This window comes from Rhinolophus hipposideros (genome assembly GCF_964194185.1).
Source record: "Rhinolophus hipposideros genome assembly, chromosome: 15".
Taxonomy (NCBI): domain Eukaryota; kingdom Metazoa; phylum Chordata; class Mammalia; order Chiroptera; family Rhinolophidae; genus Rhinolophus; species Rhinolophus hipposideros.
The window spans coordinates 67,027,691-67,050,066 of record NC_138061.1 but is presented as its reverse complement, the minus strand read 5'-3'; the positions used below and the strand labels follow the sequence as shown (position 1 = coordinate 67,050,066).

Below are 22,376 nucleotides of genomic sequence, written 5' to 3'. Positions count from 1 at the left end.
ATAAATAGGAAAACGTCTAAGAGATATATTGTGAGTAGTACATTTATTACTGGGTTCAAGGAGCTGATTTCCCCAATTTCCCGACCAACTTTTCTCGGGATTTGGGAATGGGAAAGTGAAAAAAATTCCTGAGAATGGGCAGGAATTTCTGACAGGAAAACGTATGTTGTTTGCTGGGACCAGACAGGCAAATCAAAAGGGTCTACGCTTATCATTTTCAAGTCTTCATGTGTGGCCCTAACTTCAGACACTGCACACACATTAGAGCCTCTCCTTAGTCTTGGATGGGGAGCAGAGAGGTTCCTTTTGGCCTTTCCCGTCATGTGGCTCTCCATGAGCCAGGGACTTAGTGTGGGGGCTCTGGAAACTGCCTAGGGTACCCCTTCCCACTCATTCAGTTGGAGGGATAACCTGAGGGGTCTTGCAAACCTGTTTGACCCAGTGAGATGAGTGTGGCCCAGGAATCCATGTCATCTAGCCTCCCCATGATCCCACTGAGAGGCCATATCATTTTGTATCCCCTGGTATCAGTATCAATTCAGATCCCATATCCAACAGCACGTGAGACTTGAGTCACTTCCTTCCCCTGGCCTCAGAGGGGATTTAGACTATATTGCAATGGTACCAGACCTTTCCTCCATTTTCAGTTAGTCTCTGGATGTGATACCCGGTTGTTCTAGAAGTATGTAGAACAGGACCTTGATTTTCAATCGGCCTCGAGTCAGAGCTGAAGAGTAGTTAAGAGCTGGGAGCAGAAGGCTGAGACCTCACAGCTGTGCCTGAATGAGGTCCCTGGACAGAGATCTATTATTAGCCTTTGCCACAGACATGGCAGGGTAAGGCCCCTTTGCTGCCCATTATGGCACCCTGCTAACCTCCCATCTGATTGCCCTTACCTGGTCTCTGCTCTTCTGGAATCCTTCTATCTCCATCTCCTCCTACTGCCAACCCTGGCTGAAGAGAGCTTCCATTGTCTCAAAATGCCGTGCGCCTCACTCACTTGCACACTCCTTGCCAATTTGGGGTTGTGTCCCTTGGGCCCTTCCAGGGAACACTTTTAGCTTTTTTTTTTTTTTCTGGCCCTATATACTTTCCTAGTGTGCCTGAGTCCTCTGACCCCTTTTCAATATCTAGCATCTCTCCCTCCCACAGGCAGTCTCCAAGCTTCAAAGGTCAACTCCAGACCGCTGTGCTCCTAATTTAAATCCTGAAATCACGAGATGCCCCCTTTACCATTTTTCACTCAACCCTCTGACCCAGTACCGAGATTTCTGTGTGCCAAGTTCCTTCCACACATTCTAACCAGACCCTGCAGCTTTTCTGGTAAAAACCCACATCCTTCTGTAGTGGGGATTCTCCCTTCTGTGCCATGCTCAGTCCTGATGCCATTTTTTTAAGAACAGAAAAGTCAGCAAACCTTTCTTACTGCAGTCAGGCCAAGGCAAATTTCAAATTCCACACAATTTTTTGACAAAACCCTATGTACAATATTCTGTATTAGAGGTCTATTATTAAAACTCTGTTTGGGGAAGTTTTCCTTAATTGGGGTTCCCTGCTATCCAATTGACCCAGCTCATGGGCCTTACAGAAATAGGTGGCAAGTTGTTTCACATACCAGCAGCGTGCCAATCCCTGCTACAAACAGTAAGACTTGGAGCAGACTGAGGGCCAGAAATCAGCTTATCACCTACCTCACGTGAGGCCTCTGGGCAGTCCTAGTAAGGAGGGCCACTGCTGCTGGCCCAGACTTATTGGAGCCCACTCATTCCCTAACGGGACCCTGAAGATTTACAGGGCTGTGTATTTCTTGAAATTTTACCGCCCTGCCAAATTTTGGTCTTTCATGGCATCCTAGCCTGTCGTTAGTTTAACACTCTTAGGTGTCTTCCTGGGTTTCTCCGGGTCTTCCTCACAACCCAGGTCTTTGCTTCCTTCCCTATAGAGGACTGCATCCTAAAACGGGTGGGGGGAAGCTAAGAGAATGGGCAGACCCTGTGAACATGGCTTCTGCCTCCCCAGAACTCTCCACTCTCCTTCTATTGTCTTCTCTGGCTCTTCCTAGCTCCATGTGTCCTGCCATTCCTGGGTGATGCTGCCGCTGAGTACGCAGAACACTAGTGGGAAGAATAGCTCAATTAGGAGGGAAAGGAGGGAGCAATAGTCTACCTGTACTTTTATTTAAAACAATACAACCCTTGGGGGCTTAACCAATAGAGCACCTTCTCTGTAAATGAGGCCAGTCCCTTGAAGATACCAGATGATGATCCTTAAGTTGGTGAAGAAATTAGGACATGTGGGCTACACTACGCTTATTAAAAGGCAAAGTGGGGAAAATTACTAATATAAGGCAAGTTTTTTAAAGAATAAACTCCATTCACATTTTAGTCTTGATGGTTTTATTTAGTGCACATCATAGTGAAGTGATGGTAATTACCAGGTGCAGAATCGCCTGGAATTTGGATGTGACTTTCCACTGCTGAAGCAGGTAATTTTCCAGTAACAAACTGGGAACAGGTCTCAAAAACTTGAGATTATGTTTCCTGCAATAACCTGCAACTGCTAACCCAGGAGTGTACTCACAGAAATAACCATTAAGTGTGAAAAAAGAATGTTTGACCAGCACATTTCCTATTTAGAAACCTGACCCGTGACTCACAATGTATGCGGCACTCCAAACTAAATCTCTAGCTATGAAAACCCGATGTGGCTCCAGCATAAAGTGAGGGACCAGCAGGGCATTCCAAATGGCTGGAGAAGAGGCACCAAAGTCACAGCAGGCTGGGACTCCATCTTCACACTTTCTGGGTTGTGTTTCTTGTCACGATTTCCACCACTTATACTTAATACTTTTAAAATCTGACTTATATATAGCATTGATATGAATTCTCTTCAACCACCCATGTTGCTACTTTTTGGTGAGCAGATAGTCTATTCCAGTCATTGTGAAAAAGTCTTTATTTTAAGAAAAAAATTTAGTTAACAAAAAATTTAACAAATTTCACTTAGCAAAATACACCCAAAAAGAAATCACAGTTTACAAAGAAAGTTAAGTCAAGGCCTCACCAATCCTACAGTATTAGTAATGTGTCTCAATTTTCAAAACTAACTTTTAAAAAGCTTAAACTTAGCCTAAAAGATTTTAAATGAAAATAAAATAGAATGAACAAACATGAGAAATGTTCCTCTTTGAATTAGGGATCTAGCACCTTGAGTTTTCCAAAAAGCACATCTCCCCAGTGTTCACGGTGATGTGGTGTAAAAGATCTATCTTTGATATACTTAAAACTATTTTAACTCAAATAACATCACTCTGAAGTACACTACCAAAATAGTGAGAAAAGCTGAAAATAGTTTTAGTTTACTCCATATCACATGCTAGAAGAAAGTTTGCATGAGAAAACACTGAAGAGGTAATATTTTAATCCAGATTTCACAAACTCGTGGTGCAAAATGGGTCCCACAGCTTCTAACTGCTTTTCACTGCTTGTTGGCTGCCTGTGAAAATTTGCAACAACTCAAATGCTCCTACAAAACTAGTCATATCCAGCCATGTTGTTCTGGCCACTGTAGCCAGCCCCATAACAGCCACTCACAGACTGGCTCTCGAGGCCGCTGTACTGGGCAGTAGACTGGGCCGACACCCCCATGCCTTGAATCATCTGGCTGCTATATGCCCCATTGCTAGCTGCTGTTGTGGAATTCAAGAAAAGTTCTATGTATCTGTGTTGCATGTTGGCCCTGTCTTTGGACATAGCTGCCACAGCTTCTTCGTGAGTGGCAAACTCAACATCAGCTTCACCTGTCACTCTTCCGTCCGGGCCAATCTCAATATGGACTCTCACAGGGTTGAGTGGAGAGAAGAAGTTGTAAATGTCATTCTCTGTGGCTTTGTATGGCAGCCCCCTCATGTGGACGCAGTGTCCAGTGGTGCTCTGGACAGTGAACTCACCATCTCCGTATCTGTGGTCATACATCCCTGAGAGACAGTAACTGAGGTCTCTTCCAAACAGGTCGGTGGTGAAACCATAGCCGTCGCCGAGGCCGCTATACTCCTCATAGCCCCCGTAGCCTGCACTGTAAGCACCGGACCTCATCCTCTCCAGGCCCGCCTGCTTGACAATGCCAATATACCTCCTGGCCGTGCCAGGACGGTCATAGGGCCCCGGACGCTGTACAGACATGAACTTCAAAGGAGGATCTGAGTATGACCTAACTTCTTCCTGACTGCTCTTGAACACTTCAATATACCTGTGGCCTATTCTCTCCTTGTGCTTCCCTAGAGCCTTCTCAGCTAACTCCTGGGAGGCAAACTGCACAAAGGCTTCCCCTGTAATCTTGCCCTCAGGGTCCACAGGCAAGGTGATCCCGTTTGGCACGATTTCCAACCCCGAGAAGAACTGAATAATCTCCTCCTTGGTGCATCCAAATGGGAGTCCTCGAAGCCGCACGAAGCCATCGTTGGCGGTGTCAGCACTGTTTGGGCCGCTGTGCTTCAACACCCAATCCATCTCGGTTCTGTGGGACTTGAACACCTCAATGTACCGGTGTCCCATGCTTTCCCGGTCTTTTTTAAGGGCCATTTTCACATCATCTTCTGATTCAAGTTCAACAAAAGCCTCACCACTCTGCCTGCCTTCTCTAGTGTAGATGAAATGGATGCCTGCAGCCCCACCATGAATTATGCAGCCGGAGAGGAAATTCTGCACATCCTCAATAGAGCAGGACCAGGGCAGGCCACGGAGCTTGACCACAAAGCCTTCACCTCCCTCGGGGCCCAGCATCATGGACACTTGACAGGGCAGACTTCAAACAAGTCAGCTGCTGCCTTGGTGGCTGAAAAGAAAGCAAAAAAACCACGTAATTTTCCCTTTAATATGTGTAACAAGATTATGCAGTAAATAGGGTTTTCTCCATTTTACTGATGAGATAGGCTAAGTGAAGTTGAAATACACAAAGTACATTTGATCTGGGATTCAATTCCAGGTCTCTCCAAAAATATGCATAGTATTCACAGACTTGAAAAGAACCAACCAGGTCTTAAAAAAAAAAGGTGAAATGGAATGGAGAGTAAAATTTGAAGAGCAAAATAGTGACCTAGAAGCTTCAGTCAGTAAATCAAAATCTATAAATAATCAATTGTGTAAGTTGTAAAAGGGAAGAACGAAAGAATGGAAGCAACATTCAGAAACAGTAAGAGAATTCAGAACTGGCGGAAAACATGGGGTGTATTATTGCATCGCTAAAGTATTAATAAAAGGCAGGATAGGTGTAACTTGGTGCCTTGAATATAGGGGCATCTAAATTATTAGTCAGGTTAGAACATATTGTTACATATTTACTCCAGATATTTGTCATGATGAAATTTGGTACTTCATTTATAAGAGCTCCTCTGTGAAATTCTTCTAAAACTACAAGTCTTTCATTTAACCAATTTGCTTGTTTGTGGCAAAACACTACAGAAGTAAAAAACAAGTGATGAACGGACTATTTTGAACCACAATATAGAATAATAATGTTTTGACACTAGGTTAACCAGAGATCAGTGTCGAGAAGACACAAGACAACAGTGGATTCCAGGGTCTATGGATCATTTTGTTCCTAAATTATCAAATCAAAGAAAATGAGTTAAGTGTGAGGCCAAGTGTGAAGACATATCCAGCCTGGCAGACAAGTCCATCAACCGAATGTTACGTACACTGCAAATACGGAAATCAAACTATAAGCTTTCCAAAAGTTCATATATAAATAAAAGGCTTAACATAAAACCCACGCTTACTGCTATGTTTTGTTGAGACTGCCAAGAAAGAGAATGAACACCTCTCCATGTACAAGATGGATGAGACGTGCCCCTCCCATAGGGTGTCGTGAAATGCACGTGGCACCCAGAGTCTATATTGAGAGAGAGTAAAGGTCAGATCCAAGTGGAAGGGCAGTCTTCAGAATAGGAGTTGAGCCATCGGGTAGCAATATACGCATACCAGAGACAATAAAAATATTGATAGGGCCAAAAATGTACTTTTGGCAATCAATGTTCAAAATGGGTACATGTAAGTATGGAAATTAAATATTTCATTAAACTGTCATTTTACATCAAATGTAATAGATGCAGAAACAGATACCTTTTCAAGAAATGTGGGCACATGAATAGAAAAAGATAAAATAGAACCTTAACTCAAATGAATCACAAAAACATCCCAGATGGAATGGGGTATTTACACGACTGGAGCAAAATATGGACAAATATAGTTCCTAAACTAATTTTTCTTAAAACCCCCATGATTTAAAAATTAGGATGCATGGAGAGACAAATTTAAGCAAAGGAAAAGCAAACTGTTAATATATGAAATGCTCAACTGCACTAGTACCAGGGAAAACAAATTAATGACAAGTTACATTTTGACCTCTCATAATTTTCATAATTTAAATATTTTATGTAATAAACCAACAATTTGTATGCACTTCCTCCTTCATTGTTGTGTACCCAATAAAAAGTGTCCCAGGAGGCTGCACGGATCTGTTCCCTGGGTGTACTGAGTGGCTCAGTGGAACAGAGGGGGTAAATGGTTCACATTTTGGACCACACACTCTTCGCTGTGAGGGAAGGCCCCGCACTGCAGGACGCTGGGCAGCACCCCAGGCCTCTACCCACCACATGCCAGTAGCATCCCCATCCCCTGCTGTGACAACCAAAAATGTCTCCAGACACTCCCTGGTGGGTAAAATTACCCCAATTTTGGAATTGCTAGTGTAGAAAATCAGGGTCCCCAACCTCGTCTGTCCTAAATCCCTATATTCTAATTTTCCCTTACTTCTGATCATCATCTACTCAAAGAATAGGGACCACGTGAAGGAAATTGCCACAAAGTCTAGGAATTTATAAACAAGGAATTGCTGGTCTTTACAACCAAGATCATTATCTACAAATCTGCTCTGGTCCCATCTCCATCCAACCTCAACAAATTCTTTATCACCACACTTTTCTAACTAATCCTGGAATACATATGTTTCCTGATATCAATTTGCTTTCCCTTTCAATTAAAATCTCAAAAGGCCTCCATTGTCAACCCCCATGCACCCACCATTGAAAATGCACAATCTCACTCTGCCAAGGACCTCCATGGCAAGAAAGAGGACAAGTATTTTCTTACCCTCATCTTATTTGTTTCTACACGAGTTAACTGTGCCGTCTGAAAATCCTTTCTTCCCTTAGTTCCTGGTGCAACTATCTCCTGTTAATTCCTTAGACGCTCTCTCAGCCTCTTCCTGAGTCTTTCCTCTGCGTACATAATCGCTGGGGTTGTGCCCTGTCCTTCAGTAGGCAGCCTCATCCGATCTCATCTCCACAACTAGCACTGCACTCAAGACACCCGTCCCCAGCCTTAGGCTCCTTGAACCCAGAATGGTATACAGAACTTTACTCCACAGCTCCCCAAGTACCATAAACGAACAAAGCCTTTTACTCTGAAACTTCTATAGCACCTTGGCTGCAGCATAAATGGCCTTACCTGTCAAGAGGCTCTAGAAGGAAACTAAAGTAATCCTTGAACAACTTCTCCCAAGGACTCAAATTCAATGAATTTGTCCTCTCTCCCAGGTGGTGCCATTCTCCACCCTAACCACACCTCCAACCCTTACTAAGTAACTTTGGACTTCAACAATCAAGGCTTCTCACAGCTCCGTACTCAGCCCCAGCGCACTGCACGGCAAAGTATGAGCTCAGTAATTCTTTTCTTTGTGATCCGATTATGTAATTGTCATTTACTTTTTTTTAAATTTTTTTAATTTTTAATTTATTGGGGTGACAATTGTTAGTGAAATTACATAGATTTCAGGGGTACAATTCTGTATTACATCATCTATAAATCCCATTGTGTGTTCACCACCCAGAGTCAGTTCTCCTTCCATCACCATATATTTAATCATTTACTTTCTGCATTGCTCTTTTATTACCTTTTACTTCCCATACCAAAAGCCCATTCCAGGATACTTGGATCTTCAATTTCTCCAAGCTTAATAGTTAGCCCTATTGTAACCTAATCAGCAACTGAAGTGCTCTTTTAAGGTGATTTGATGTCACTCCTGTTCCAAGTCCTTGGCGGCTTCTCACTGATGTTACACAAACCACAGGACACTATCTAGCCCACACCCCAACTTTAAATGTTTATTCCCGTGTCTGGAATGTGCCAGGCTCTCTGCTCCCTTTGACACATGTTAATTCTCTCTCCAAGTAAATTCCACTCAACCTTCTGTCTAGCTAAATCCTACTAATCCTTAAAGTCTCAGGTCAAATATTCCACTTTTCCAAAAGACCTTCCCCTTCAATAAACTAAATCTTGTAGTTCTATGCTCCCATAGCATTCTTACTGTGATTTGTTTAAAAGGTGTCTTCAAAACTGCATTAAGAGTCTATGAGGGACAGACCCTGTCTGTTCTGTTGGTCACTGTTACCCCACCCCCAGCAAAGCAGCCCAAAGATTAGCAAGAGATTAACTGAGGGTGAAGTGTGTGTGGGTTCAACACCTCCCTGGTTAGGCTGAAAAACACATGCAAGAAGCATAAAAAAGACATTTCATATAAGAATTAACTGTGTAATTAAGCACCACAAAAAAAAACAAAAAAGAATAAAAAATAAAATGCCTAATACAATACAGATCACAAATGTTTCAGAAAATGTTTCAAAAAACAGAGATTTCTTTGAAGGCAAGGTAAAAAGAGCATTCTTTCCCAAAACACATGTCTATACTCAAACATTTATTGCTTATTTTTACTCCAAAATTCTTACCTTTGATTTCTCATTTAAAGTCCTATGACTTAATTTCTTATTCTTCTGAACTTTGAATGAAATTCAAACCTAATTTCTGGTGCTAATATTATACAATAGCCTCACTCTTGCCCTCAGAATCCTCTACACATTTAGATCCTTTGCGGACTTACAGTACTTAGGACATTAACTAAAACTCAGAAAAGTCTTGCAGTTCTGCTGAACGTTAGATTTACAGCTAGTAACACGAAAATTTTTACTTCACATTTCTAAGAAAAATTTTTGCTTGAATGTAATAATTCAAATAGAAACTAAGTAATTACTTTAAAAAGAAAAAAAAAGCTCACCTTAAAGAACAAGGGGTGGGGGTGCCAACAGTCCGAGACACTCCTGGTCGATACGAGTTATCCTAGAAAAGAGCGATACAGTCGTCCTGCGTCAGTGCTGGAGTACTGAGCAGAGCGACCGAAGCACTCGGCAGTGCCGGAGGCGGAGGCGGCAGTCCCGGGAGCGGCGGCCGGGCTGGGGGACACCGGGAAAGCCGGCAGGGCTGGGACTCCGAGTCCAGAACACACCAGGCCCACCCCAAGCATTTAAAAGGTTTACCCTTTTCACAGGGCACAGAGGGTAACCCCACTCGCCCTGATGAGACCTATTCAAACTCTACGGACGACTCTGAATCGCAGGAAGAAAATTTAAATACTGAGGGCTGGCGGGGCAAGAGCAGAGCTGTCCGGGGAAGGGCAGGGCAGAGCGGCAGTGCGCAGAGACGCTACCTTCACTGGCAGGGAGGCTAGCGAAAGGTTTGTGAGAAATCGTTTAACAGAGTTTTACAATTTATAAAATCCCTGGGGGCAGGGTGGAGATACTCAAAAATACTTTATTTCCCAGTTTACTTGGTAACTTCACTTTTTGTACCCTGACATTGACCTTTTAATTGACTGAGGAGTAAGAAGAGGAAATGTTGAAACGTGCTTTTCAAAAGGAAAAACACCATTACTACCACCGCCCACGGCCAAGTGACTAGGCTGCCCCCAAAGACCTAGACTATGTGAAGCCCAGGGAATAAAGCCGCCTGAAAACTAGGAGCTACCTCCCTAGTTTTGGAAACAAAGGCCTGGGAAAGTTAATTTCGCCGCACGCGTCGTCTTAGAAGGATAGTATTTGCCTTCCTACTAGAGTCCTCTGATTACCAGGAGACTATTTGGGGGGAAACGTGGCAAAGCGACAGATGCGGTCCGGGCCCGAGCTTCTGCCCTCCTCGCAGGCCGCCCGGACTCGCGAGGCCGCCCGCACACGTTCCTCCTGCCCCCAACCGGTTAGACAGGACTTGGTCGGCTGCCGGCGGAGCCAATCGAGATAGGCCGGGCGCGCCCCGCGGCCCGACGGCCCAGCTTTATCTGCGCAACAAACAGGGCGGCTTCAACGGCACCTCCCACGTTCTCGAAGGTTCAGGGATCAAGAACTCGGGGGGAGCCTGGCTTCACCCTCCTTCAGTCCTGTTCCAGGGAGACCCGAAGACCATTCTCACCCTTATTTGTAAACGGATTTCAACCTACAGCTGGCAACACGCAAAACACAGGTTGTCCGGGACGCCTTAATCACTCAAAAAGTTCTGCTCAATCTCAACCCGCGGAGGACGCCGCCTCAAGGGTCACGCAGTTGACGTTTTTGCCGTCAGACTTACCGCTGAACCGAGCAGGGCGGATTTCTCTTTTCCCCAAGTGAACACGGGCTACAACCAAAGGACCCCAGTTCCACCCGACGCTTAAAACCGCAGAGGGCTCCGGGGCCAGTCCAGGTGCATCTCCCGTAAGAACCTGAAATCGAAACCGCCTGGCTACCCGCGCGCTCGCCGGAGGCTGAAGCTCGGCGCCACCAGGGGCGCGCCCGAGCGGTTTCGGCGGGAAGCGAGGCCGCGGTCTCGGACGCCGAGCTCCCGGGACCCGCCGGGCCGGGCTACAAGGGTGGGAGCTCAGCCCGCCGCCACCCGGCGCCGCGACAGTCTCTATCCGCCCAGCCGGGGCCAGGGCCGGACCCCTGCGCGCCCCTACCCGCGCCTGGGCGGGGTCAGCGGGCGCTTCCGGTGCGGAGCGAGCTGGGGGGGGGCGGGGGGGGAGAGGCTCCTGGGCCTCGTGGGGGATGGGGCGGGGGGGACGCACGGCGGGGGGGCAGGCTCCGGGGAGGGGCGCCGGCGGGCGCCGCAGAGAAAGAGTGCTCCCGCGGGGGCTGAGGGCAGGAAGTTCTCGGGCCGGGCCGCCCGGAGCCACGGCGCGGGGGCGGAGCTCCCGGTTACGGGGGCTTCCGAGGGAGGCCGGGGAGAGTTCCCGGGACCCGCAGGGGCCGCTGGCTCGCCCGGCCGGGGGCACTTCCCGGGGCAGCCAAGGCGGGAAGAAAGCGGGGGGCGGTGTGGGGAAGGGCTCCCCACCCACGGCCGACGGGGGGCGGGCGGCTGGGGGTCGCGCGCTCGCGGCAGCTCACCACGACGGGTCCGGAGTCCGGAAGGCCGCGCGCGGGGTTGCGTCCCGGAGGCAGAGGCCGCGTGACTGGGAGGGCGGCGAGCCGGACGTGGGTCACGGGGTGTAAAGGAGGAAGTGCCACCGACGGGCCCGCCAAGATGTCACCAATGGAAACGCGTTCTGCAGGTGCGGCCCGCGCGGGCGGCCCAGGCAGGAAGTGGGGGAGGAGGAAGAAAAGCAACGAGGAAGACGGTTCTGAGCGAGTTCTCAGGAAAGGTGCCAGGGCAGGGAAAAGTCCGGAGAGCCAGCGGGGACAGGGAGGGGGCGAGTGGGGAGGAGCGCGAGGCTTCCAGGGAAAGAGAAACCGTAAAATTAAAGGGAAAAAGCACCTCCGAAGGCAGGAAGAATTTAGAATGGAAACTTGTGGATATACAGTACCTTCTTTTGTAGGTTTCACCATACACTCATGTAAATGGTTTGCATAATTTTTTTAAAAATTTAAAATATGCATCTTTCTTAAATTTTATACCTAACAAGTAGTTCCATTTTTATGAACCTTTAAATCCTGATTCAAATGAATAAACCGTAAAAGGCTATAGCAGAAATGTGAGCAGTGACAATTTTACTTGTGACGATGTTTGCTTTGATTTTATTTGACTCGTAATGAAAATAATTTTAAATCTTTTTAAAAAGAGTCATTATTTAGAGACATCTGATGTCTAGAATCTTTCTAATCTGGAAGGAGAGGGAATACAGGTGAAACAGCATGCATGTCATGACTGAAGGTGGGTGATGGCATAGGGAGTTTCCTTATTTATTGTTTTACTTTTGTGTATGTTTAACACTTTTAGTAATTAAATTATTTTTAAGAGAAAAGAAAAACTAGAAATAACTACCAAATTACAGAATTAATAGGGAAGGAGGAAGATACTAGGTAAGAATATGGTGATGTAGTCTGCAAAGCCAGACTAGACTGTAGGAAACTACAAATACAAATGAGCCAGCCCTTCATCAAATTAGCTGCAATGGAAAAAAACAAGGGGCCATTTATTGAATAAAAGAAATTTAAGAGATTTATCAAGGATTCACAATGCATCTTGACTTAAATCATCTTGATTTATGCAAACTGGTAAACATTTATGAGAAGTTAACAGATACTTGAATGTTAACCAGAAATTTGTTATTTATTTTAAATATGACAGCATTGTAGTTAGGTTTAAAAATAAAGGAATTCATTTTTAGAAATGCATTTTGAAGTATTTGTGGATGAAATGGTGTGATGGCTGGGATTTGCCTCAAAATTATCTGAATGAAGTAGATGGAGGATATAGAGAAAAACTGTCCATAATTGGTAATTGTTGAAGCTGAGTGATAGGATTCAAAATCTAGCCATTCCATGGAAAGTGAGAAACAGACACTAAAACCTCACATTCAAGAGAAGTAAAACAATATTGTGGAAAAAATAGTTAAGCCACAAAATTGGCTTGTTTTTGGAAAGAATATCTACATAGAAATGGGTACCTTGACAGCTTCATAAGCATTTATTTCACTTCTTAAAATCTAACTCAAAATATATTCTTGGTAATTTACATGACCGGCATGCATTTTCACACCTATTTTATTTGAATGTATTTGTTGCAGTTAAGTAGTTGGACATGAACCTTTTGGGCTTAACCGGTTGGTGACACTAGCAAGAGGAGTGTTAATAATTGATCACTCATGATAATGATTCCTGCCAACAAAGGAACAACATGTACAGAAGACACAGGTAGCCTGTTGTGCTGAGACAGAAGACACCTGCAAACCCCTGCAGCCAGGGCTGAACCCAACAAAGGAGGGAAGCCGAGGAAGATGGCTATAGCCTTGAAGGCCTGGTTGGTAGTTTGGACGTTATTCAAAGGCCAACAGAAAATCATGTAATTGTTTCAAAATGTGTTGTTTTGCTTTTCAACAGAACAGTGTAACTGCTGTCTGGAGAATGAAAGGTGAGAACAGATGCATGGAAATAAGATGGGAAGGAATTAGGCAATTTTAGGAAGGCTGACAGTACCCTGCAACAGAAACACTGTGGTAGAAATTGCCCATGTGAAAGGATTTGGTTGATGTGCAGTAGGTAAAATTAACCAAACAGAGCCATTCTGTGCTCTTACATGATGCAGGCACTGTGCTAGGTCCACAGAACAGTGAACTGGGAAACCAATGAAAGAAAAAAAGGTCTGATGACAAATTCTGAAATGACCAAAAACTAGAAAATGGAGATTTAACTTACATAGGGCTTCTGAGAAAGTGACATTTAAATACACCAGAAGCAATGCCTACCCCCGACCTAAGGTTTCAAAGTGTAAGTTTAATTATTATTCTTTTTTTCCTTTGTTTATTACCCTACTTATTCCCCCTGAATACTTTTTCAAATTCTTTATATTTTTAAAATGCAACCCTTTACCAGGATATGTTTGTTTGGTGTTGGTTGCTTTGTATAAATATTTTTATTTTGTAGTAAATCCTTTTAATCTTTATATTCAGTTTCTTATTAAATCCACAAGAGGATTTGATTATCATTTCTGCTGCTCATGTCTGTTTTCCACTTGAGGAGCAGAGAGTTCTGGGGAAGAAGCAATTTTCTGTCATAATCCCAGACCCCTATTTATTGTGTTTTCATTCTCTACTAGAAATTATATTGAAAACCTCAAGTCTCTTCCAACCCACCAATTTTATAAAGTCCCAATTTAGTAGCTTTTAAACATTTCTTGCTGCCAGGGACTCACTTGATAATATGATGCAGGCCTAGACCAACTTATTAAAAAAAAAAAAATGCGCCCACACATACTGTTGTACCTAAAATGTCAAGGGGCTCATGCACCTGAAGTGTGAGAACTCTGATCTAATTTGCACATGTCAAGTTCAATACACAAAACTGTTTAAAAGAGAGAAGCTGTAGATAGATCATGAAATACATTACTATTATTTTAAGTGTTTATTGCTATTACTACATTTTTATCCATCAAAGGGTGTATGTCATGATCTGTAAGCAACAGGAAAGCTGTTTATTATGTTTTAACTGTCAGGCCCTTTAGTTTACTTATTGTAACTAAGTCTGGGAGTAATAATACACTTTTTCCTCAGTGTTCATTTCTCAAAAGCTGAGTTAACTAAAAAGCAAAAATAGTATAATATGTTAGATGAACTATATCTGTAATGCTTGTATTAAAATTAACATAGAGATAAATTTTTACACAACAGAACAAGCAACACTGCTGTTTTTTAACTTTAATAATTTTACATTTTTTCGTATTAAATCTTAAAAGCCCGTGTGTATTTTACACTTACAGCCCATATCAATTTGGACTAGCCACATTTCTACAGTATTGGACAGTTATTGTTCTATATTGATTGCATTTTGCAGGTGACTCAAAAAATCAAGATCTAAAGTTAACAGAGAACAAAAATGTATCAGGTGAGGTCTTCATGAAAAAGAAACTGTTATTAGACTTCCCTTGCTAAAGGTAAAATCTGTTCTCAATTGAAAATTTCATCATCTGTATTAGTAGGCTTTCCCCACAGTAGAAAACATGATTCTAGCCTTGCTAGGAAATGGGGTGTGTGTATTGGGAGGGGGGGGGTGGGGGGTGGGGGGGGTGGAGACACGACAACGACGACGACGGCGGGGATGGTATTCTGCTATAGAAAATACAACTGCTATGAAGACAGTCTTCCTCCCAACTTTCCTGTAACTCGCACCTTTGAAGCAAGCAGCCCCTAGGTGGGCAAGCAGCAGATCTGGAGCTGGGGGGAGGGCAGCTTATGGTCTCCAGGGAGACCTTGGCAGGCAGTACGTGTCCACAGCCGCCTCCAGAAGGTGTCCCTCAGGGGGCCTAGAGCTTCCTCCTGGGGCTCTGTGGAGAGCTGACACCTTGTTAGGTGCCATACAGCTGCCACAGGAGTGGAGAATGCTCAGTGTTCACCACTCGGACCCACAGCACACTATCCTGGGGGAGTGGAGAAAACCAAGTGGAGACGAGAAAACCAAGAGGAGGGAAGACACGTGGACAATGTACGCAAGAGTGTCTCCAGCACTCAGAAATACCATACATCAGACAACAGCTCAGAACAGCAGTTTGCAGAGAGCAAGTGCTAGACAAAACCGTAAATATTTAACCAAAAATAGCGAGCACTTTCAGATACTCAACTACAAAATTAAAATCTTTCCGATACTAAAAATTGAGTTTAAAATTTATAAAGTTAGTAATGAATTGAAAGAAAGGATCGTGGCCTGGAAAACCAAGTTGAAGAAATAAAGAGAGGGGAAAAAAACTAGAAACAGGTAAGGGGAAAAAGATATACAATTTGCAGGACATAAGATATAACTTGGGACAAGAGAAATTAACATGTGAATAACAGAAGTTCCAAGAGAAAAAGACACAAAATGGAGGCAAGAGAACAGATACAGAATGGAAGGAAATTTTGTGGCTTTAAGATAAATTGTGTCGTTCCCAAAAGGTATTTTAGAAAAACACAACCCAACGCATGTATGTGGTAAAACTCCTAAATTTACAGTATAGAGAAAAACTGCTGAACTGGTTAGGTACAAAGAATAAAAATATGGTAGCCACTAGCCACATGTGGCTACTGAACACTTGAAATGTGGCAAGTACAAAATGAGACGTGCTGTAAGTATAAAATGCACACTGAATTGCAAAGATTAAAACAAGAATGTAAAATCAATTTTCAAATATTGACTACATGTTGAAATATTCTGGATGTATAGAGTTAGTCCAACTATATTAAAATATACTGGATTGAAATATTAAAAATTTCCCAACTCATTCTAAAAGGCCAGTATTCCCGTTACGGGCTGAATTGTGTCCCAAAAATTCACATGCTGAACCCCTAGTAGCTCACAATGTGACTGGATTTGGAGTCTTTCCGGAGATAATTAAGTTAAAAATGAGGTCATTAGAGTGAGCCAATATGACTGGTGTTCTTATATAAGGGAAATTAGGACAGAAAAACACAGAGGGAAGACAATGTGAAGACACAGGGAGAATACCATTATACAAAATAAAGAGAGGGGTCTGGAACATATCCTTTCCTCATGGCCCTCAGAGGGAACCAACACTGCTGACACCTTGATCCAGGACTTCTGGCCGAGAACGAAGAGAATCCATTTCCATTGTTTAAACCATTCAGCCTGTAATATTTTATTATAGCAGTCCTAGCAGACCAATGATACCAAAACCATTCTGCTATCACAAGAAAAGGCTAACTACATGTTAATATCCCTTATGAATACAGATGCAAAATTCCTCAACAAAGTACTAACCGAATCCAGCAACATATAAAAAGCATTATACACCAGGACCAAGTAGAATTTATCCCAGAAATGCTTAACGGTGTTTTAACATAAGAAAATGTTCCGTAATTAGTGGTGATTGTTTTTACAATTTTGTGAATATATTAACAACCTCTGAATTGTACCCTTTAAAAGGGTGAACTGCATAGTATGTGAATTATATCTCAATAAAGAGAAAATGTCATTCATATCATAATTCTATTGGACAGCACTATTCTAAACAAATACTGTGTAAAGCAGAACAGAGATCTCAATTAGGGAAGGTGAAGAATGGAGACGTCAGTGATGGTCATCTTTGCAATGTAAATTATAAAAATAGAAATTTTTAATATTCATAGTAGATGACAATTTTCGAAAAAGAAAAGGCACACTGTCACGGGAAGCCTAAAAGAAGTTTAGAATATTTCATTCTAGTTTATCATTTTCCCCCTTATATATCGCTTTTTATGTCCTGTTTATTAATAAAAGAACTATTTCCTAGTCCAAGGCAACATTTTTATTTTTATTTTTTTACTTATGAAGCCCTGCTGTTTGCATCTGCATTTTTACATTTGATCTACAACAATCTGGAATTGATTTTCCATTTCCAAGAGTTTTAGAATTATTAGGTTGATGCAAAAGTAATTGCCGTTTTTTGCGATTATTTTTAACCTTTTAAGCCGTAGTTACTTTTGCACCAAGTTTCACAGGCTACTTTCACTCATGAAAACTCAGGAAAAATCCTAAAATAAATGTTAGCCAGCCAAATCCAGTAACACACAAAGCAATAACACACGATGACCAAGTTGGGGTTATTCCAGGAATGCAACTGTAGTTCATCATTTCAGTTAATCATGACTGCAGTTTGTCGCACTGACATATTAATGAAGGCAAAATGTTAACTAAGAATATTTCATATTTTGTGAGAAACACTAAGAAATATCCTAAATAATAAAGTAGAGAATAGATGAATTCCTCTATCATCTGAGAGTGGGAATTTTCCTGACCATGACACAAAACCCAGAACTTGGGAAAATGCATGCATGACTAAAACCACCATAAGCTAAGCAAAAATACCAAATGATGAAACAGGAATTAAATTACAAATATCTTTCCCAAGTGTAAGAACTAAAGAGACAAAATGTCCAACAATCCAAAAAGAGGTATGGACAGTTGACAGAAAAAGAAATGCTCTTAAACATAAAAAGATGCTCTATCTCACCTATATAAGATAAACTAAAATTTTAAATGAAATGACATTTAAAATATCTAACTAAAAGTTTGCAAACACATTCCCTTGACAAAGTTGTAGATAATAAGCAGACTCTCTCAAATACTGTTTGTGGCAATATTAAATGGTTCAACCCCTGTTGGTCAAAACAGGAAAAAGACACCTGCAAAGGCTATTCACTGCAGCACTTCCTAATAGAAAAAAACTAGAAACAACCCAATTGTCCATCACTAGAGGTCCAGTTGAATCAACTTTTGTGGATCCACTTAACTAAGGAAGCAATACGAATGTCTCCCACTGGCCAAAAAGTGGGTAATTTGAGCATCAAAGAGAATAAAACCTACATTAAAACAACCTATGTTTTAAAATCATAATGATATCCTAAAAATTGTCTTCGGCACATGCTAGGGATTCAATTCATTATGCTGGATATTGATAAACATAAGGAATCAAAAAAAACGTAACCTGCCTTTTATAAAGTACATTTTAAAGTAATCAAGTGATTAACGAAAGCAATTTCTTTATATAAGTATTCCTGCTAATAAATGAGAAATATTTAAAATATAAAATAATTTGGAAATCATTAACAAAACAGTGGATCCAGGGAATGATCACCAAAGCCTGCTAACATCAGAAAAAGGGAACCGCCAACCAATATGTGCCCTCTGGCAGGAGTACACAGTCCCTCAAATGAAGTTATTTCCACAAAAAATCTCAACAGAATCAGAATAGCCTTTAGAGGTAACTACCGTTTACAGGAAATGCAGACAGAGTGCAGAGATTCAAACACCACCATAGGAATGCAATCAGAAAAACCCAGAGTAAGGAAGGAATTCTACAAATTCTAGATTCTAAAAGCATCTTTTAAAAGCAGAGAACCTCTTGATGATGTTTACTAATAAGACAGCCACTTGTCATATTTGAAATGGCTGGTACAAATTGATATGTGCTGTCAATATAAAGTACACACCTGATTTTGAAAATTTAGTTTCAAAGAAATTTAAAGATAATTAAAAAATTTACACGATGAATATTTTGGATCTACATTAGCTTAATGTAAATTAATAAAGTGAATTGCATTTTTTTTTTTTACTATTAGAAAATGTAAAATTAGCTATGTGGCTTGCATTTTATTTCTATTGGACAGGACTGCTCTGGATTAAAACATAACTTAAAGAGATATAATCTACCAAATATTAAGGTGTGACCTTATTTGGATCCCAATTCAAACCAACCAGCTATATAAAAATACTTATTAAACAATCAAGTATATTTGAACACTGGGTATTTGTTAATATCAAAGAATTATTCTTTCTTTAGGTGTGATGATATTGTGATTATATTTTAATGGTCCTTAGAAAAAAAAGCTGAAATGTTTATGGATAAAAATCTTAGGCCTGGAACGTGCTGTAAAACCAGGCTGGTCTTAGCTGAGCCTGGTTCTCCTTCTGCCCTGCCTTTTGTCTTCCACAAGAACCCTGTTTCAGGGCAACCAGGTTGGGGCAGAGGCTCTGGCAGGAGAGGGCTGCTCCTGTCAAAAAGACCTGAGTTCTAGTCCCAGCTGTGTCACTGGTCAAGTGTCTTCTTGTCTCCCAGCCTCCATTTTCTCATCTGTAAGATGGGGGATAAAAGCAATACCCCCTTATAGCCTGGTTATGAGCATGTGATTAAGAAAATGTTGTAAAACACCTAACTCTGTGCCGAACCCAGTAAGCGTCAATCAATGTGGTTCTACAAAGAACCTGAGAGCTAGAGCTCACACTGGGGAGGGGAAGTTTTGGGGAAGTTACCTCTGTGGAAGGGGGAAACCCTCCCATTTCCGCAGTTTCTCCAGACACCTTCCCTGATGGGCACCGTGTGCCTCCACAGGCTCCTTCAGTTTTGGCCCTCCTATACAAGGACTGACAAACCTATTGAATCACTCTCTGCCCTTAAGTCGATTCACATTTTTACTTGAATATTTTGTTTAATGGGAGCTTTGTAACAATACTCAAGTGAAACCAGTCACTTGTCATTTTTAAAAAGGTAATAAAAGCAAATATTACAAAAAGAATGTTACTAAAATAAAAAAAACTAAAAACAAAAAGACCATAACATGGAAATAACAAACCTACTCAATTTACAGAAATGCAGACAGGAACATGAGATTCCCCAAGACAAAGAATGGACTCTTTAACATCCGTAACAAAGCAATCTCGTCTAGAAATTAGCACTGAAAACATCACTTTTCACCGATAGATCCTAACATGTTTTGTCTAACCAGAGAGCCCAAGGTATTTTCATTACTAGAAAGAAATTCAGAAACAGATAGTAAACTTTTAAAAACGTGACTGAAATAGTGAGAATTACATTAAGATGGGTAGTTTCGATGGCGTTGTGAATTAAAAGATTATTTCAGCATTCCAAAGGCTCCCTGCTCCGCCAGGTTTGCGACGCGCCAGGGCCGCCCGCAAGCTCCGGCGCCCCGCGTCTCCTTCCTCGACCCGCCGCCCCGCGCGGTGCCCGGAAGCTGCCGCGGCCTCACGGGCCCCTCCAGCGCGCAGCCGCTCGCGGGTTCCTCTCTCGTCACCCCCCATCCCAGCCTGCAATGGCAGGGAGCCCCGACACCCCGCGAACAGTTGTGAAAACCAGTTAAGCACGCTCTTCCGTCCTCGGGCCTCCAGGGGAAACTGCCGCGAAGGGACCCCGCGGGATCAACGGGACGCAGAAAGGCCGCCGCCTAAGTGCCCTGCGAAGGGGGCTCTCCCCGGCGTGCGGCTTCCCAACCGTTTCTTGCTATGAAACACCAGGGCAGGTCGGGTCCACGCGACTGGCGCGGCGTCACCCAGGCCGCCGGCGCCACCTTCCGGGAACCACGCAAGACAGGGGAAGCAGTGGGCGCAGTGCGCGAGCCTACAGTGTCCCTAAGTTTGTTAGGCGCAGTCAAGAACCACCAGCATATTCAATGATACGAAGACGTAAAAGACAAGGAAAAAGGAAACGGCTAACTGATCAACTTCACGCAGCCGAAGTGTGGTCAACAGGCAAAGATAGTAAGAACCAGAGTTTCAGCCAAAATGCAGGCACAATACCTCTCGGGGCAGGAGACACACGCAGGGCAGCGCTCAGCGCACACACGCCGCAGCGAAAGGAAGGAAGGAAGGCCGGCGGCCGAGGCCGAAAGTGGAGGCCGGGCGAGCGGGAACGTGGGAGGGGGAGGAGTCAGCTCCCGACCAGCCCTGCGCGGCGGCCCGGCGCTCCCGGCCACGTGGAGGGGCTGCTTTCCCTCTTAACCAAATGCCCTCTCCGACCGTCACCCGCCCCTTCTTCCCGGCCGAGGCGCCGGGGCTCCGCACGGGGCCCTCTTTCTCTTCCTCGCCGCGGGCCCGTCGTCTTCGGACCCCAAATGTCAGCCCTGAGATTAGTCCCCCAAAGGAAGGCCCTCGACCTCAGGCTCATGTGGGACAAACCCAATTCCCAGCCCCGCCGCCCCTACCTCGAGGGCGCCCAGTCCCCGGTCAGTCCCAGGGGTGCGGCTACTGACCTCGGAGATTCCGCCCGTCCCGCCCCTCACCTCGGGCTCCGAGTCTCCACGCTCCCGCTCTTCTTCACACCCGGCACCTTGGTGGTCGCTGAGCACCTAGAGGAGGGTAGAACGCAGGAGACTTGGCAGTTGTAACTGAAGCAGTTGAGGCTTGTTTACCATCACCATGGAAACCCCTGGCAGCGCGCCCTGGGCGGGGCCTGGGGGAGGAGGTCAGGCGCGCGGCGGGCCGGTGCCCACAACTCCCGCCCGCCGAGCGCACGCGGCGCTTAGGGAAGCGCGGCTGCTCTCGGTGTGCCCGTCTCCGCTCGGCTCTGCGGCCCAGCACCCGGGAGCAGCAGCCCCGGGAGCCCGCGCCCCAACCTCGCTTCTGGCTGCCCGCGCGACCGAGGGTCGGTTTCCCCGCGGAACCCCACCTTTTCCAGGAGGACGAGACGCAGTCCTACTTCCACAACAGAACCGGAAGGACGCAAAGACCGTGGCGGGGCGTGGCCTTCGCGGCAGGCGTCCGGGGGCGGTGCTGCAGGGCCGCCATTGTGACGCGCTCTGAGCAGAGCCGGGGATTGGTCAGTCGGAAGGGGGCGGGGCCGGAGCCTACGGAGGGTAGGGTGCACCGAGGGTGGCGGCGGGTCGCGGGCAAGCCTGGCTCAGACGACGAATGCGTTTGCCTACTGCTGTTTAAGTTACTGACTGGGGGAGGCCCCCAAACAGTGAGCCCAAGGATGCCTGGGTTAAAGTCCAGCATGAGAGAAGTAAATGAGAGTCGTTTCCTGCCGAGGAAGAAAGAGGAAACTGAACAGCAGAGATGGATGAAGGAGGTTCTGAGGGCAGGCTTCAGGGAGGAATCAATAGGTTGACTGAGGTTGCTCATGGGACTGTCACTTGGGCTAAGAAGTCCCAAAGCCTCTGAAGGTGACTCAAGACTCAGGGGGAATGCAGTTTTCAGTTAGTACCTGAGCCTACCTGCTGGCTGAAAATGGATGGCTACCGCCTGAGACAGTGGAGCAGATTTTCTTGATAGGTTCTAGATTCAATAATTATTATCATTTTGTTTTTGGAAAGTCTTCATAAAG

The 22,376-nt window shown here is 44.2% G+C and overlaps 1 protein-coding gene across 9 annotated transcripts; it reads right to left on the bottom strand.

The window, feature by feature from the left end:
- Positions 1-2,937: 2,937 nt before the first annotated feature.
- Positions 2,938-21,774, bottom strand: HNRNPF (heterogeneous nuclear ribonucleoprotein F). 9 transcript variants are annotated; one of them, XM_081074487.1, is made up of 6 exons: positions 21,720-21,774; positions 21,334-21,399; positions 11,243-11,400; positions 10,449-10,581; positions 9,109-9,170; positions 2,938-4,833 (listed from the first exon to the last, which is right to left on the bottom strand). In XM_081074487.1, the coding sequence occupies exon 6, from the start codon at positions 4,782-4,784 to the stop codon at positions 3,534-3,536; it is 1,251 nt and encodes a 416-aa protein (XP_080930613.1). In that variant the 5' UTR covers positions 4,785-4,833; positions 9,109-9,170; positions 10,449-10,581; positions 11,243-11,400; positions 21,334-21,399; positions 21,720-21,774; the 3' UTR covers positions 2,938-3,533. The 9 variants fall into 9 exon arrangements, with proteins under 9 accessions (XP_080930613.1, XP_080930615.1, XP_080930620.1 ...); XM_081074489.1 differs by lacking the exon at positions 11,243-11,400 and having other exon boundaries at positions 21,304-21,399; XM_081074494.1 differs by lacking the exon at positions 10,449-10,581.
- Positions 21,775-22,376: the final 602 nt, after the last annotated feature.

What these genes read in the sequence shown, in the direction of transcription:
- HNRNPF (XM_081074489.1), bottom strand. Translation starts at nt 4,784, where the DNA reads ATGATGCTGGGCCCCGAGGGAGGTGAAGGCTTTGTGGTCAAGCTCCGT.